This window comes from Neolamprologus brichardi, chromosome 5, assembly GCF_056152115.1.
Source record: "Neolamprologus brichardi isolate AB-2024 chromosome 5, ASM5615211v1, whole genome shotgun sequence".
Lineage (NCBI taxonomy): Eukaryota > Metazoa > Chordata > Actinopteri > Cichliformes > Cichlidae > Neolamprologus > Neolamprologus brichardi.
The window spans coordinates 7449496-7466240 of NC_142108.1; the positions used below are offsets into that span (position 1 = coordinate 7449496).

Consider the following 16745-nt stretch of genomic DNA (forward strand, 5'->3'; position numbering starts at 1 on the left):
TCAATATCTCAATGTTTCTGCCATTTCTTGTGTTTTTCTTTTTTTTTCCTCACCCCCTGTCCAACCACTTCCACCAGGAAGTTGTCAAGGTTGTTGTCAATTAAATGACCAGCCACAACAATCTCTGTGCCATTAAACAAGTGGCTAAAGTGGCTGGTGGTCAGAGAATCCACTGCATTGTCAGGATAGTGCATGTCCACCTCTAAAAGTAGAGGGCTGGCCACTTCGTCGTAGAAACCCTGAAATAAATACACACACTTCATCACTTTTGCTTATTCCAATTTTCTGTTTTAAATTTAGCATGAAATGTTGACTACATAATTCATAGGAATATGGCATAACTGCAGTACTTTAAATGAAGATGTACCAAACATGAAATCAAAGAAAAAATGACAATGTCTGTCTGGCGCCAGAAATCGAACCCACAGAAAAGGGGCCTGAAAGCAGAAGGTTCAGCCTCCCATTCTACTTTTAAATAACCTAGGAACCACAAGTAAGAGAGCTCTAAGTGCTCTACTGAGGTGCTAAATTACTATGAGGTCTTTAAGAGAAGGCGGGGCCTGAGTATTTAAGAGCTTGTATGTGATGTAACAGGGAGCCAATAAAGAGAAGCCAGTACCAGAGAAACATTTTGGATCAACTGAAGTCTTTTAGATAATTTTTTAGAAGTTAGAAATGCATGAACTAGTTTTTCAACATTATTCTGAAACGGGATTTTTGAAATTTCAGAGATATTGCACAGATGCAAGAAAACAGTCCTGCATATTTGTTCAATATGGCTTTCGGACTTTTCTGCAGTTTAAGTAATTAGTGTGTGATAGTGTGTTGATAGATAAAGCTGGGTATCATCTGCATGGAAATGAAAAAGTATGCTATGCCTTCTTATTTTACTGCTTAAGGGAAGCATCTATAATGTAAACAAAATTGGTCCTAGCACTGAACCCTGTGGAACTCCATAATGAATCTTTGTTTGTGAAGAGGAGTCCCCATTTACATGACCAAATTAGAGTCTATTAGATAGACTTAATTTGAACCACTGCAGTGCAGTATGTTTAATACCTACCGCATACTCTAATCACTGTAATTAAATATGGTCAGCAGTATCAAACACTGCACTGAGGTCTGGCAAGACAAACATGGAGATGAGCCCAATGTCAAAGGGCATAAGAAGGTCACTTGTAGCCTTCACTAATGCCATTTCTGTACAGTGATGAGCTCTTAAAGCTGACCAATTTCGCTGCAGATGATCAGTTTATGTTTTTTGACAACTACTATTTCAAGAGTTTTTGAGATAAAAATAAGGTTGGAGATTGGCCTCTAATTTGCTTAGACATTTGAGTCAAGAGATGGCTTTTTGACCAATGGCTTCATTACTGCCAGCTTCAAAGTCTGCACCTATCAATAGAGATAGCTTGACCATATTTAAGATTGAAGCCTTAATTGATGGTAGGATTTATTTAAGGAGTCTTTTAGAAATGGGGTCTTAAAGACACACTGATGGTTTGGAGGAAGTGATTACTGAAGTCAAAAGATCAAGGGGTAGTTACACTCAGTAGCACAGGAACAGAGCGGGAGGGAGAGAGAGAAAGAGAGCCAGGGACAACAATGTCACGTTAGAAAGGTATAGTAATCATCCACAACTATTTTCAGTTGCGGATGATAAAGGATTCAGAAAGTTTATTCATGCAGGCCCATATGACAGAGAATATGCATGTTCTTTTTGTTTTCATATTATAATTTATATTTAATTGTGTTGTGGTTTGCAGTGTTTTGTGTTGTTTCACTTTAAATTTGTAAAAGGAAAAAGCTGAAAATTTAAATAGTTAAAAGTTGAAATGTAAATAGTTGGTTTTTGTATTATACGATTTATTTATTACATTTTATGTGGAGTGAATAAATAAAAGTATATTTACGGTGGCCCCTAGAGACAAAGCACGTACAAACTCCGAAGCACGTACAAACTCCAAAACACGTAAAAACTCCAAAACACGTACAAACTCCGAAGCACGTACAAAACACAACAGAAGTGCTCCAGGATGCTAGGCGCAGTGTTGAGCTTTTGTTACCTAGTGGCTACACAAGCCAGCAAGTACCAACGACCGGATTTGGTGTGTGGTAGTAACAGGTAAATGAACTTTTTTTTTTTAAATTATTTGAATATATATGGCTCACTTGGAATAAGATCTCTGAGCGCAAATTGGATTACATCTTGGGGAGGCTCACTGTGGTCGTGAGTTCTCAGAATCGGCTCTTTGAGCACAAGAATGACAACATCACAGAGCGCAAGTTTGATAACATCATGGCGAAGCTCGCGGCTCTCCAACGAGAGATTGAGTGACCAGTGTTGAACTGTTAGAACTGCTTTGAAATTCATATGAGCTGTTCGCACTAAAGTAAAAAGCACCATCACTTCATGCGGATACCCTTTTGGCGCCAGCTGCGGTCGCAAGGCTGGAGCCGAACAAAAACACCCTGATAACGACTGTGTTTAGACTGTTCCTTCCCATTCCATGCAAGGCCACCTAGCTTGGCTGGAAGACTGTTTACTTAGCCTAGCAGGGCGAAGGACACTGTCTCATCTGAACTCTGGACACGCACACACATACATATACACTGATATGCACACACTCATTCCCCCTCTCTTTCCAAACGCCTTCGATGCTTGTTCCCTCCTGGGAACACGGCGGGTCTGAGCCCACGCTGGAATGGTAGCGCTGGGCAGGATGGCTGCTGTGTTTGCTTCGGATTACTCCTCACCCCCCCACCCAACCCTGTGGCTTGTCACATGTTCCATAATGTTGTGCTGTGGACATTTGTGCTTTTTTGTGCAGAGGAGTTTTTTTGTTTCCTGTTCTCATGCTGTCCTCCCAGGAGCCCAGCATGAGTGGAGGTCTCTTTTTTTCCTCTTGTACTTTCCCATTGTAGTGTATATTTCAGTGTTTTTTCTGTAACGCTACCGATCTCCGACCTGTATCCCCATGTGATGTCTGTGTTGTGTGTGTAAGGTCGGGGGGCGGGGGGGGGGGCCTATTTCACAGCAGGGCAACCTGCATGTGGCGAATAAAGCCTTGATTGATTGATATGAGTGCTTGTGTATGAATACACAAACAATACACATATGCTTTCAATTGTGTAATTTAAGTGATCTAGGTAGCTCTGTTTTGGAAGTTCAGTTAATGCTAGAAATGCGCATTAGAATTTGTATGTGCTTTTTGGAGTTTGTAAATGTTTTGTCTCTGGGGGCCACCGCATATATTTATATATAAACATATATATATAAAACCACTTTTTTTTACATTAGTAATCCCTTTTGTGCATAATTTTATATTATTGTTAATAATAAATTAATTAAAGCAACAAAACAACCTGAAGAGCCGGTTCGGAGCTGAAAGAGCCGGTTCGGAGCTGAAAGAGCCGACTCTTTTTAGTGAGTCGAGCCGAAAGAGCCAGTTCTCTAAAAAGAGCCGGAAATCCCATCACTACTGTCTGTGTTGTTGTGAGCTGTATATATTATCTGAATGATTTTATATAATTTATAAGTAATTCATCTGCTATGACTAAAGCAATCCTTTGGCCACTATATGGGCTACCAGGTTAAGCTTTGCCTCACTGAAAGGACTGTGACAGTGGGTTCTGTCTCTGTGCGATGGGTCTCTCAGACGAATTTAAAAATAGAAAAAGAGACACTGCTCTCTTTTTCATGTTTTTTTATAAGTTGGTTTGTTGCTACAATAGAGGATTTCCTTGAAACACACATCACTGTTTGTAGTGTTACCCTCTACAACTGTAAAGTACTTTTATGAGATGCTACGGTTTTTCACTCACTGCAGCATGTAGCTGCTTTTCGCTCACAGGACAACTAAACACAGCAGGGCAAGGAAGAGGAGGGTGTTTGCTTTCAGATGCAACACACTTGACGTAAAGTGAAGAAACAAAGTAAAACATCAATCTGATAACACCACTGGTGTTTGTAAGATTATCAATATTTGGATCAATCCACCCACCCAAAGTCAACAAAGGAAAAATAATTCAAACTATGGCTTGGTGAACAGGACATTATGGACTTCCTGCTTACTGTTACCCAGCTGGCCTGATTTATTGGCTGCTCTGTACAAGCTGCTGGGGGGCTGGATGGCCAAGCTATCGTTGCCCACATGGACTACAGGGCTCTGGTTAGCTGCAGGAATATCAAGGGTCTGGAGCTGGGACTCCAACTCAGTGATCCTGGTTTCCAAAGCTACAAACAGGCTGCATTTATTATAATTATAATTTGCAGGTGATTTAGCAGAAAGTATGCTTGGATAAAGCACACGAGGTTACACTGTGGAAGAAGTTATTATCTAAAGGTTTCTAAATAAGGCAGCTACACAGATTAGTGTGGAAGAGGAACTCGCACCTGGAGCTGAGCAGCAGCATCTGAAGCTTCAAAGATTCTGCGAGCCAGGCCTTTGTTTTGCCTGCTCATCACATCCAGGAAGGAATAATCCACATCATTTCCAAATCCAAGACAGTACAGAGACATTTTTCCCCCAATAGCTGTACGCACATTCTCCTGGATCTTGCCAATATTGCTCTCTCCTACAAATGCATGCATGCAACACATAAAGAAAAAAAATGCTAAATGCAATGTAATGTTAAATGTTGAATGCTGAACAAACATAATCTAGCCTACGGTATATTTGCACTCTACATACTTACCCTCATTTGGCATTCCATCAGTCAGTAATATGATCATATCTGCACTTCTCTCTGGTAGCCTCTCCATCTGTCTGTCTTTGACCAGCATGTTTACAGCGGTCAACACTGCATCATTAATATTGGTTGCTAAAAGAAAAACACAATTTATGTTTTAAAATGCATAAACTATTAATGTTTTTGTGCTGTTAGGTGTTTGTTTTTTTTTGTTTTGTTTACTTGTTTTTTTGTATTTCTTACCTCCTCTGCTATGTATTCTTCTGATTAGGGCTGGGTATCGTCACTGATTTTTAGAATCGATTCAATTCCGATTCACAAGGTCCAGAATCGATTCGATCCACGATTCGATTTAATTCGATTCGATTCGATTCACTTCGATTTGAATATGGGAAATTTTGACAGTCAGAAATATTATAATTCTGATTAGTACGTTTACATATTTTTGTATCTATAAAAAGGAAGCTGACACACGCAAGACTTTATCAGAGGTGTGAGCGTCACAGCAGATGCCTTTGTGTCAAAGTAGCGGAAGATAAAACACAGAAACACATGAAGGTGATTTTTCCTGGCCTGGATTTTATAAAAATATTCTGCAGTACATCAAAAACGAAAGAAAACCATTAATCAACACATGAACATTACCTCTGAAGTTACAGCGGTTTTATTAGAGACACGGCTAAGCATTTTGCATTTTGCATAATTTTAAAAAGTTTAAATTTGTTCAGCATTGAACGGCAGAAATTAGGTTTTCTTTTCGGAAGTATATAAAACAGAAAAAAAAAAAGTCGGCCGATAGCGCTGTAAACAACGGTAGACTTGTGTAACAAGCAAGCGAATGAGAGAGAGAGAGAGAGAGAGAGAGAGAGAGAGAGAGAGAGAGAGAGAGAGAGAGAGAGAGAAAGAAAGTAAGAGTGAATACTTGACGATGTTTATGTGAAGCGTAGTTTGGATCCTCTTTTGCTGCTGGTTCGGTCAATATTGTTTGGAGAGACATCAAACTAACAGCTTTAGAATCAGCGCATAAAGGGCGTGAACACAAAGCGCAGACCCGCCGTCAGATCAGAATCAGCGGGCTGTCGGCTTTCAGCCCAAACTGTGAGAAATTCGACATCTAACTGATTCTGATCCGCGGGCTGCGCTGTGTGTTTAAGTCTTTGTGCAGAATCCGTGTTCCTGCTCTCATTTACTGTTTTAGCTGTTTGGTGGTTGTTGAAATTTTGTGAGATTTCACCTGAGATTCTGGCATTTCAGGCAAAATAAATTTATATTAAAAAATCGATTCAGGATTTTAATGAATCGATTTTACGTAATCCAAGCCAGAATCGATTTTAATCGATAAATCGATTATAAAAACCCACCCCTACTTCTGATGTAATTCATGGCTTCAATTATGTTTTCCTTTGTTGCTTTGGTAAGTGAATCCTTCCAGGTTTCAATAACAGCATCAAACAGGATGATGGCAAAGTGGTCGTCTTCATGGACTTGTTCAAGAATGGCCAGCATAGCTTCTTTTGTCTACAAAGAGTCAGAGAATGACGTGTGTCCACGTGAACTTTGACATATTAGAAGCACATCAGGGGTCAGAACAACTTCTTACCTGCTCCATCTTTCTTCCACTCATTGATCCACTTATATCAATTACAAAGACCACATTCTTTGGGAGTTTGGGTAATTCAGGAGCAAAGAAGTGCACAAAGTATCCATTTACAATCTGAAGAAGAGACACATTCCAAAAAGTAATGAAGTTTAAAACAACGGTGTAATAAATCACTTTTTCAATTTGATCTTATTCAGCACTTGAAGCTTTCACTGACCTGTATGTCCCCAAGGTTCTTCTCTCGCTTCACGTCATAGCTGACAATAAAATCTCCATCAATAAGTGTTCCATCACAACCTGGACACTTCCTCTGCTGCTCCATGGTTGGTGAGAAGGAGATATGCGCCTGAAAAGGGAATAATACATACACAATTATGATCCCAACTGAGATTCAACCGTGCAATAAAATGCAGCGCAATAATCAGAAGGTTTATTATAGATGATCATCAATTGTATGAAGGTACCTTTCTGTCTGTGACAGTTTTCTCCACCAGAGGGAGCAGCTCATTCGAGAGGAAGGTTGCATGGGCGTCAACATAAGAAATGCCCTGAGGCTCATAGATGTTTGTCACAATCTGTTTCCACAAAGGCAAACATGGAGACAGGAGATCATTTCTAATGTAAATCAGGAAATCACCCTATGAGGGTTCAAATGTCTTGATGCATGCTCAATCATCCAGGTCAGGAAATCCCAAAAAGTTGATTTGTGGATTCTGTTAGTGTGGATGTAACTGTTTTCAGTGCAAGAAACATTTTGTCACTCATTGAAGACAGTTCTTCAGTCTCAGCTGACTGCATGTTTGTCCAACCTTATAAACAGTACCTTTGCACAATAACTGAAGCTAGCCCACTGAATGGCTGTGAGGTCAGTTCCTTGATCATTAATATGCAAATTGTCATGACCATTGATCAGCAACCACTTATCAAAGACCATTGATCACTGATCAGTGAATGGCCTCACAGCCCATTGTTAGAGGGAGAAATGTTTCATCACTCATCCAAGTGACTTCAATCTCAGCTGACTGCATGTTTGTGCAACCTGGATTCACCTGAAAGTCCTGAACCAGTGTTTTGGGTTTGACTCTGGTCAAAAGCTCATATCGGCCCAGTTTCCTCTGAAGGAGCTCCTCATATGTCAGGACAAAGGTCACGTTGCTTTCAGCTGCAATATTGACAGAGACTGAAAACGTCTCCATCTTTCTTCCAGAAGCCCTGAAAAAAAGCCAAAAAACAAAATAACAACAACAAAAATGTCGCAGAGATATCTGAGAGCTGTTCCGGTGAATTTAGATGATCTGTGTTTCTGGTTCATCTGGACGACTCACTTGACGAGTCCAGCAGTCTGTCCAAAGGAAACAGCCTTCTCGTACTGTTTCTTAGCTTTCTCTTTGTCCTTCACCTCTCCAACATACACCTGACCCTCAATTTCCCTGTGAGGCACAAAGATGGAGATAGACATGAGGGATGTAAAGCACATAAATTGACACCACGATAGTGACAAATTCAGCTTTGGAGCACAGTTGTGAAATGAAGGACTGGCCTATAAAAACTGTCAGAATGATTAGAGAGGAAACAGACTAACATGCTGAAGTTTGTGATGAAAGCAGTCTTGGGCAGCTCCACTTCAAAAAAGATTTCCTGTGACGAGCTTGCTTTGTTGAATGCCTTGGAGGTCATGACAGTGTGGGCAAAACAAGAGGTCACAGTGCAGTCCACTGTCACACTGTGCACCTCCACCTGAGACAGAGAGACAGAAGAAAATGTAAGAAGATATAAATAGGTTTCTCTCTATGAATCTGATTTTTTAATCTGAATTAAATCAACTATCACATGTGTAATGAATCAGCATATAAGAAAAGAGCTGCCCTTTTATTTGCTGTTTAAAACACAATTGTTACTCTGCTCAGATCTTCACAACAGCAGCAGGTGTTGCATAAATGTACAATTTATAATCTCTCGACACACTCCTTGTTAGTATCTGATAGGTTTGTAGCATAAACCTATTCGCTGGAACGTTAAGGACAATTTGCTACACAGCAAAAAGCAAGACACAAGTCACCAAAGTTCTCTGGGTTACTCATGCATAAGGGAGACCTGCCTGGAGCCAAGTGTCATTCCACCCACTTGACCTCCGTCAGACTCTCAGCCAGGTTCCCCATAGCACTCCTTTTATTGTGGTTACGTGAATATGCATAGGGTCATTAACATATAACATCTTACATAGGTATACATGTGAACAAAGAATTCCTTCATCTGGATGGACTAGCTTAATATGTCCACCTGCTGTTTAAAGGAGTTTGCTTTCTCCTTTCATGATGCAGCGTTGTTTTGGGGGGATTTTTTTGCCAAACTGGCCTTTGGTAACTCACATATTCCTGTTTGTTTATACATTAATGAGCTCTAGTTTATATCAAGTGTAGTGTTTGAATTAAAAAAGCATTTCAGAGTAATGAGAGGTAGGGCTGTTCGATATAACGATATATATCGGATGACAATATAAAAACATCTATCGTTTCATTTTACGCTATCGTTTGTTTTGTGGTGTCGCAAAATAAACTGTTTACGGCAATATTTTTTCATCGTTCTAATGGTCACTGTAGTCAGTGGCGTGTCTAGAAAATTTGTGTTGGGGGGGGGGGGGGGACCAGGTAGGGGCACAGATTTGGAGAAGGGTGGCAGATGTAATTGGCAGATAATGTTAAAAACAATTCTACCAACCGTTAACCATAAATTAATAACCCTATAAACCTAATAACCAAATGTGCTTTTAACGCTTATTAGAATGAGATTTTAACCACTACGGTTTTTAGATACTGCGTTGATAAAGTACAAGAGATACAATCAGTGCTTTGTCAGTGTTTATTCAGCATTCAAGGACAGCAATATTTGCATAGTATTTTTACTGACATATAGTGCATATATGTTTTGGGCAAAAACATTATTGAATATTAAAATACAAACATTTTTAACATACAACTGGCAAATTAGCCAATGCAAAACTTTATCTGCCTATTAAAAAAAAGAAGATAATCTTCTCACAAACTGGTGTTTGATTTTGAAACAGGAAAAAAGTGGGGAAAAAACTGAAAAGACTAACATTTGAATAAAACCTGAAAGCAAGTAAATACTTTATATGCTGCCTTATGGTAAACTTTGGTAATATTGATGTATAAAGAACAACACTGGCTGATGATGAAATACAGTCAGCTGGCATGGTGACACTGCCAGTAATAACCTGCAGGGCTGGACTGGGACAAAAAATCTGGCATTTTGACTAGAGACCGGCCCACCAGGTATTAAAGCCATAAAGCCTTTGAATGAAAACAAACGCTGTTGTGACAGTGATGTACAGTCTTTTTGGTATATGTATGATTTCTATACATTTTACGTCAGATAAAAACTTTGTTCGCAAGATTCAGATAATTATTTAATAAAAGCTAGATATTTTAAATGAGAATAAGAAAGTAAAGTATTTCTTTGTTTCCCCCTCTCCCTGTTAATGCCCTACCTGCCCCCTGGCAACACTTTGCTAGACCTGCCCCTGCACAGCTTGCAGCTACATAGAAAAGGATCCTGGTGTTATTTGTCTCTCAGAAACAGTTCATAACTTCCCTTCAACTCATTCATGTCACCTAAAAGGTAAACCTGTTTCTCCATCACCTGTTCAGCTCTGATGATTCAGTAAGGACATCTCCTGGTTTCATCTTCATGTTTCCCTCTCACCACATATCCAAACCGACATCGTGACCAGCAGCTTAACAGCTGTGGCTCCAGCAAACATCAGCTGATACTAGAAATTAAAATCAAATAAATTCTAACAACAGCTGATCAAGCTTAAACGTGCTGCTGTTGTTTAGCGGAACATCCGCTGGTTTCCTCTTTCTGGCGCAAAGTGGGCGATAAACAAACACGAGAGAAAAGCCGATCAGCTGATCATTGATCAGTTTCATGATTAAAGTAGGAACAGGAGAGAGAATGAGAGAAGAAGAGGCAGCTGTGCAGCAAAGACACAGAATAACTCCAGCTTTGTGTCTTTTTTTCCATTCTAGCTAAAGTCCGGGACAAACTGCGTCTCTTCTCAGCTCAATATGAAACGCGTAATATTTTCTCTGAATGAGGGACCATTCCATTTTTTAAGGAGCCGTTGGCAACTCTACTAACTAACCTTATGAATAAAATAAAGTTCACTATCAATAACATCATAGCACCCACCCAGCTGTATAGAAACTCCGTCATACTAGCTAGCACGCAGTACGAGTTATTGTAACTGACTGTAAAAAGTCAGCACAACGAAAATAAACTCCACCTAAACTTGGTTTATATCTGACTCAGATAGACTGCAGGTCATAACTTCTTACCTGAAGTTCAGTTCACCTGACACTCAGACCAGCGGCTGCCTCGGGTCTCTCCTCCTCCTGCCTCCCCTCATCCACCTGCTGGCCTCTGTGGAAGCTCCGCCATAGCCACCACCAAACAACTGAGTTATTTTTACACATCGGCCAGCATCTGGCCAATCCACCACCTGTCATTGTTCATGCCGTTACAAAAAAAAAAAAAAAAAAAGTCACCGGGCAAATGCCCGGTATTCCCGATGGCCAGTCCAGCTATGTTAACTAGTTGCGAAAAATAGTTTTTTGCGGTGCCGGCTCTCCTTCCTTTGCTAACATGATGCTCATAGTGCAGAAGCCGATGCTGCATTCACTTACAATCGGATATCTGAGCTTCACTTTGAAAACATAATCGTACATTTGATATTTCATTGAATTTTATTGTTTTAGCTTCGGGGTGGCACCTGGGGTGGCCAGTCTGGTTGGGGGGGGTGGCCTGCAGGGGCACAGGCCACCCCCCCAGGCCACCCCGCTGGCACGCCACTGACTGTAGTGGCTATATTAATTTCTTAAAGTTCTCTCTTTCTCTTATATGTAATATAACCACACTACTGACGGACAAGCGCCTGTTTTTATGCGTTGTCGTTAGCAACAGCGACGGTAACACCTTCGCGTATCCGCTTGTTTATGTTCCACATAAACCTTTCACAATAAAGCTCAAGATCCTGTTGGGACTTTTCAAAATAAACTGAATCACGTGAAAGAGCAGATTATTTACAGATGAGAAGTAAAAAAGAGCCGCCAGGTGCTAAAAAATAAACCTTAGACTCAAACGTTAGAACAGGCTTTTCCCCGCAGCACGCCGTCTAATAAATACGAAGAAAACAGCGGCCGTTACAACTTATGTCTAAAAATGTATAGTTTCATGCATCGGTTAAGACACTCGACTCCGGGTAAAGGACGCGCAGCTGGAAACACTTCACGCAAGTCGAGCTGCCCGAGATTCACAGAATTTACAGAAAATGTTAAATTTTTGTGATTTATATCGTTATCTGGACGATAGAATTCTTATATCGGGATATGAGATTTTGGTCATATCGCACAGCCCTAATGAGAGGCTGTTATAATGAGTTTGCTCATTTGGGGAAAGTAATAGAAGACAGGAGAAATCTTTGCAGATTAATGAGCAGCTCGGACACTACACTTTGATCACAGTTTTTTTGGCAGCCATCACTTCCGGTCCCTGTGAGCTTATCCACACATCCCATCGAGAACAAGCAGGTTTCTCTCCATGAATCTGATCTGTTAATCTGAATTAAATCAATTATCTCCCATCACCATTATCATCACCAGGAATATGAATGGATACATTTCTTACCATTGCTTCATTTGTACTTCTTTTCTGTAAGAAAAAAGGGCGATAGATTCAGTTCACACATAGTCTCTTTGTCTTAGTGAAAACACCTCATTAGGTTTAAATCACTGTTAAACTGCAGTTTCTGGTACTGCGTCATATCAGCTCAACTTCAACATAACACAGATCACACCATTTTTTAAGACATATCTACTGGTAAACTGACAAATACATAAATATACGATGGAAATGTAGATCTTAGTGCTGCCTTGTTATTTTTTAATCTGAATCGTTTGCCAAGTACCTGCAGTGATCTGGCAGCTCCTCTTCTTTTCTGAAATACACACACAGGATATTATGGAGAATACATGAAGTAAGTTGTAAGAAAAAGCTCAGACACAGTTTGCGATTAAGTTTTGCTTTCTTGTTTTAAATTAAATCGCAGGACTACTTTTTGAGGACAACGCCGTCAAAATCATACCAAAATGTTATTTCAGTTTCATATCACAAAAGTGGTTGATGTTACCTGTATGGCTTCATCGTGCCTGGAGATGACCAGAGCTCCCGAGGCTGAGCTGCTCAGCCAGAGGCAGGCGCAGCCCCACAGCAGCAGCAGGCGAACACCCAACAGTCCAGACATGACCAAACTCTGACTGAACACTGGCTGACTTCAGTGCAGAGCAAAACTCTCAGTGCCCTGTGGGAGGGACACGTATCTGTGTGTTTTCCTATATTGACCAGCTCCCTGAGCTCAGTGTCCAAGAGGCTGTGAGGTGCTGTGAACCACAAAGATAATATTTGCTAGTTTGTGGAAGTTTGGGGGAGTGAATCCAATCGATACTTATTTAAACACTTAGCAAAGTGGCAATAAAATCGACACCCATGGTTTCAAGATCAAGAAAGAAATCTGAAAAAGTTGATTCTGTTCATCTGGACGTAACGTTTTCAGTGGGAGAAATGTTTCATCACTCATTCAAGTGACTTCTTAAGTCTCAGCTGACTGCAGGCTTCCCCAACCATATTGACAGAGACTGAAAACTTCCAGAAGCCCTGTAACCAAATAAAAACAAATAAAAAAAAGTAAAAACACAACAACAACAACAACAACAACAACAAAAAGACTATCGCACAGCTCCAGTTAATTTGTACAATCTGTCTTTCTGGTTCATTTGGATGACTCACTTGATGAGTCCAGCAGTCTGTCCAGAGGAAACAGCCTTCTTATACTGTTTCTTAGCTTTCTCTTTGTCCTTCACCTCTCTGACAAACACCTGACCCTCAATTTCCCCGTGAGGCACAAATATGGTGATTGACATGAGGGATGTAAAGCACATAAACTGACTGCATGATAGTGACAAATTCAGCTTTGGAGCACAGTTGTGAAATGAAGGACTGTCCTATAAAACTGTCAGAATGATTAGAGAGGAAACAGACCAATGTTGTGCCCTAAAACAGGGGAAATGGTGAGGAGAAGTGAAAGAATGGCATGGACACGCAGCTCTCACTTGTCTGTGACAATACTTTACATAACATTAACAGACAAAAACATATTTTTAACTTGCAGATGTTAGCTGACACAGTCACTAACTTTCCACAGCAATGAAATAATACTTTAAGTACTGCATGTTGTTCAGTAGTGTCGGATTATAATATTATTTTATGCCATGTTAGACCCCTAACTAAAGATTGTGAATTATTATGTAGTTTTAGTTTGCATTATTCTCCTGAATTAGAAGAAGGTGATAACGATTACATTTGGTAAACTGATTTGCATTACATTAGACTGTTGATTTATTGTGAATGGATGATATTGTTTTATGATGTATACTGCTGAGTTATAAGAAATATTGTTCACAGAAAGTCATCGTCTCATTTGTCTGATTAGAAGAGAACAGAGCATACTGCCCCATCTCAGCAGGAGCAGATAAACAGGGAGCCAAGGTCGTAGCTTAGGCGCTGTGTGAGAAAGAATGTGAATGTTTAGGCTTTTATGATTAGGTGGGGGCCACTAGAGGCTATAAGAGTTTGATCAAGGCTCCACCATTTTGAGATCTGATGCTGTCTGGTGTCCATCTCCCACGCGTGTGTTCATTAAATCATCGTTTGACTTGACCCGGCCGGACCAGTGTGGTTATTTGGGTTTTCCTCCTGTATCCATCCCCAATATTTGAATCCGTAACAGTAGTTAACTTATACAGACAGTAACAGAAAAAATCTTCACACAATATGGCGGGGTAATTGCGAAAACAAGCATACACAACAACAGAAGTTAACTGGAACTTCTCAGCAAAAACAGTCCGCAATTCACATCTTCCGCTACAATAAACAATGATAATGGGCTAATAAGCAACAGTAACACATGCTGCCACGTTTATACAGGTCTGTGCATGGCACTTACCTTAAACAAGGGAATTAGTGAGGAGAGCCAGATCTTTGAAGTGAGAGACGCGAAACCGCTCCCAATGGATTTTTTTTTTATTTTTCTCACGCTCTCTCTCGCACTTTTTTCCGCTGCTTCTTCTTCTTCTTCTTCTTCTTCTTCTTTTACGTATTATTGGTGGTTGGCAAACAACTGCATGGTGCATTACCGACACCACTGGTATGGAGTGTGGACAGAAATCACGCTAAAAAAAAAACAAAAAAAAAAAAACAACAACCCACTTCATATCTTCCCAAACAACCTTCCTTCTCTCAAAAACTGAAACAATGCCTGATAACATTTATCCCCCGACTCCTTCTGCAGTAACCCTACAAGATCAAGTTTCATAGCAATGCTACTGAGATTTTGGACCAACCGTCTCCTCTCTACCGTATAATTCCGACACTGCAAAATAACATGCTCCAAAGTTTCATCCGCTCCACAATAATCACATTTCCCTGAGGCATGTTTCCCTATCAAGAACAGTGTGGAACCCGTATGCCCAAATCTCAGTCTTGACACCACCACCTCCTCTCGCCTACTCCTTTTTGTGGATCTCCTCACTCCCACCCCCCTTTGAATTTTATATAACCACCTTCCCCTCTATGAAACCCTGAACTATAATTGAGTCTAGACCACCTGCCCCGTCCTTACTCTTCTGGCGCTACGAAGAAAAATCTACAGCTGCTTCAGGAAGTATCCATGGAGGGATTGCAGGCCTCGGCACTCGCCGACATATGTCTAAGTGGTCCAATTTAAGTTCCCTAGCTCTTCCCCCCACCACCCATCCAAAGCTCTTTAACTCCCTCCTGCTCTTCTCCCAGCAAGGTCTAAGTACATCTAATGTAGGGTGACCCATCCCCTGACCCTGTAAGTTTGCCCAATATGTCAATGTAAACTGTTCCCTCCTAAGCCTTAGTGGCATTTCCCCCATCTCCACCTGCAAGGCTACAGTGGGAGTCATCCTAAATGCCCCTGTACAAAGTCTCAACACCTGATACTGAATCAAATCTAGCTTGCTTCCCAAGTCAACCTCTCATCAAACCACAACCCCAGGAATTTAAATTTCCTCACTCTTTCTAATCCTATGCCATATAGCTTCAGTTTAATGTCCTCATTAACCCTCTTCCTTGTAAAAAAAACCATTGTCTTAGTCTTATCAACTGAAAACTTGAATCCCCACCTATACGACCATTCTTCCACTTTACCAACCGCTTCCTGTAACTTCTTTACAATAAAACCAACATTCCTCCCTCTTTTTTCCGCTTCACTCCACATGCGAGCCTTGTGCCACCGTATATATTTATATATAAATAAAACCATTTTTTTACATTAGTAATTCCTTTTGTGCATAATTTTATATTGTTGTTAATAATAAATTAATTAAAGCAACAAAACAACCTGAAGAGCCGGCTCTTTCGGTTGGGAGCCGAAAGAGCCGGTTCTCTCGGAGATCCCATCACTAGTATTGAGTGAAGCAGAAGACGCATATAAACTGACTGCATGATAGTGACAAATTCAGCTTTGGAGCACAGTTGTGAAATGAAGGACTGGCTTATAAAACTGTCAGAATGATTAGAGAGGAAACAGACTAACATGCTGAAGTTTGTGATGAAAGCAGTCTTGGGCAGCTCCACTTCAAAAAAGATTTCCTGTGTCGAGTTTGCTTTGTTGAACAGCTTGGAGGTCATGACAGTGTGGGCAAAACGAGAGGTCACAGTGCAGTCCACTGTCACACTGTGCACCTCCACCTGAGACAGAGAGACAGAAAGATAGAAAACACCTTAGCAGATGTACATAAAGGACAGAGTCACTGTTTTTCAAGTCGGGCATATGTGAATACTGAAATGTGTTTTTCTGGATGCACTCATGCCTAAGCTTTATTTCTGTTGTTCGGCACTTTGGTCAGCCTTGTGCGTTTTTAAAGTGCTGTATAAATAAACTATGATGATGAAGCTTCATAATGGTCCAAAAATGTTTGTGATGCCTCAAAGGCATTTATGTCATTTATCATTTATTTTTGCTTTAAAATAATCCATTTACATACATTTAAGTTATAAAGAACAGTAAAAAGGTTAAAAAAAATGTTAAATGAGAAGACTTTATTTTGAAGGCCAACTTGCCAATAACCGCACTTCCTGCTGGGTTACCTGTATTGGTTGATTTTTCTGTTTATTGACTCTTCCTGGTTGCTCTGAGAGGGACAGTGACATGCTGGTTATGCTCTTAGGCTTACCCACAGCCAATGTTTGAAACATTCTTCAGGCATAATTGTATATATTTCATGACAAAGATGTTAAAAAAGCATAAATAACAGTAGTTGTTAAAAAAGAAAACATTTTATTTGTAGCT

General features: G+C 40.3%; 1 protein-coding gene across 1 annotated transcript in view; it reads right to left on the reverse strand.

The window, feature by feature from the left end:
- The window catches only part of LOC102779707 (uncharacterized), a 29202-nt gene extending 14676 nt beyond the window's left edge, over nucleotides 1-14526 (reverse strand). Inside the window, exons 1-15 of the mRNA XM_087841192.1 lie at nucleotides 14373-14526; nucleotides 12501-13024; nucleotides 12279-12308; nucleotides 11999-12022; nucleotides 7875-8029; nucleotides 7618-7722; nucleotides 7342-7504; nucleotides 6757-6867; nucleotides 6510-6638; nucleotides 6293-6406; nucleotides 6059-6210; nucleotides 4936-4952; nucleotides 4699-4824; nucleotides 4397-4578; nucleotides 54-239 (exon numbers count right to left, since the gene is read on the reverse strand). Coding sequence (XP_087697318.1) covers nucleotides 54-239; nucleotides 4397-4578; nucleotides 4699-4824; nucleotides 4936-4952; nucleotides 6059-6210; nucleotides 6293-6406; nucleotides 6510-6638; nucleotides 6757-6867; nucleotides 7342-7504; nucleotides 7618-7722; nucleotides 7875-8029; nucleotides 11999-12022; nucleotides 12279-12308; nucleotides 12501-12614 — 1608 coding nt within the window. The 5' untranslated portion in view covers nucleotides 12615-13024; nucleotides 14373-14526. The remainder of the gene's footprint in view (nucleotides 1-53; nucleotides 240-4396; nucleotides 4579-4698; nucleotides 4825-4935; nucleotides 4953-6058; nucleotides 6211-6292; nucleotides 6407-6509; nucleotides 6639-6756; nucleotides 6868-7341; nucleotides 7505-7617; nucleotides 7723-7874; nucleotides 8030-11998; nucleotides 12023-12278; nucleotides 12309-12500; nucleotides 13025-14372) is intronic.
- Nucleotides 14527-16745: the final 2219 nt, after the last annotated feature.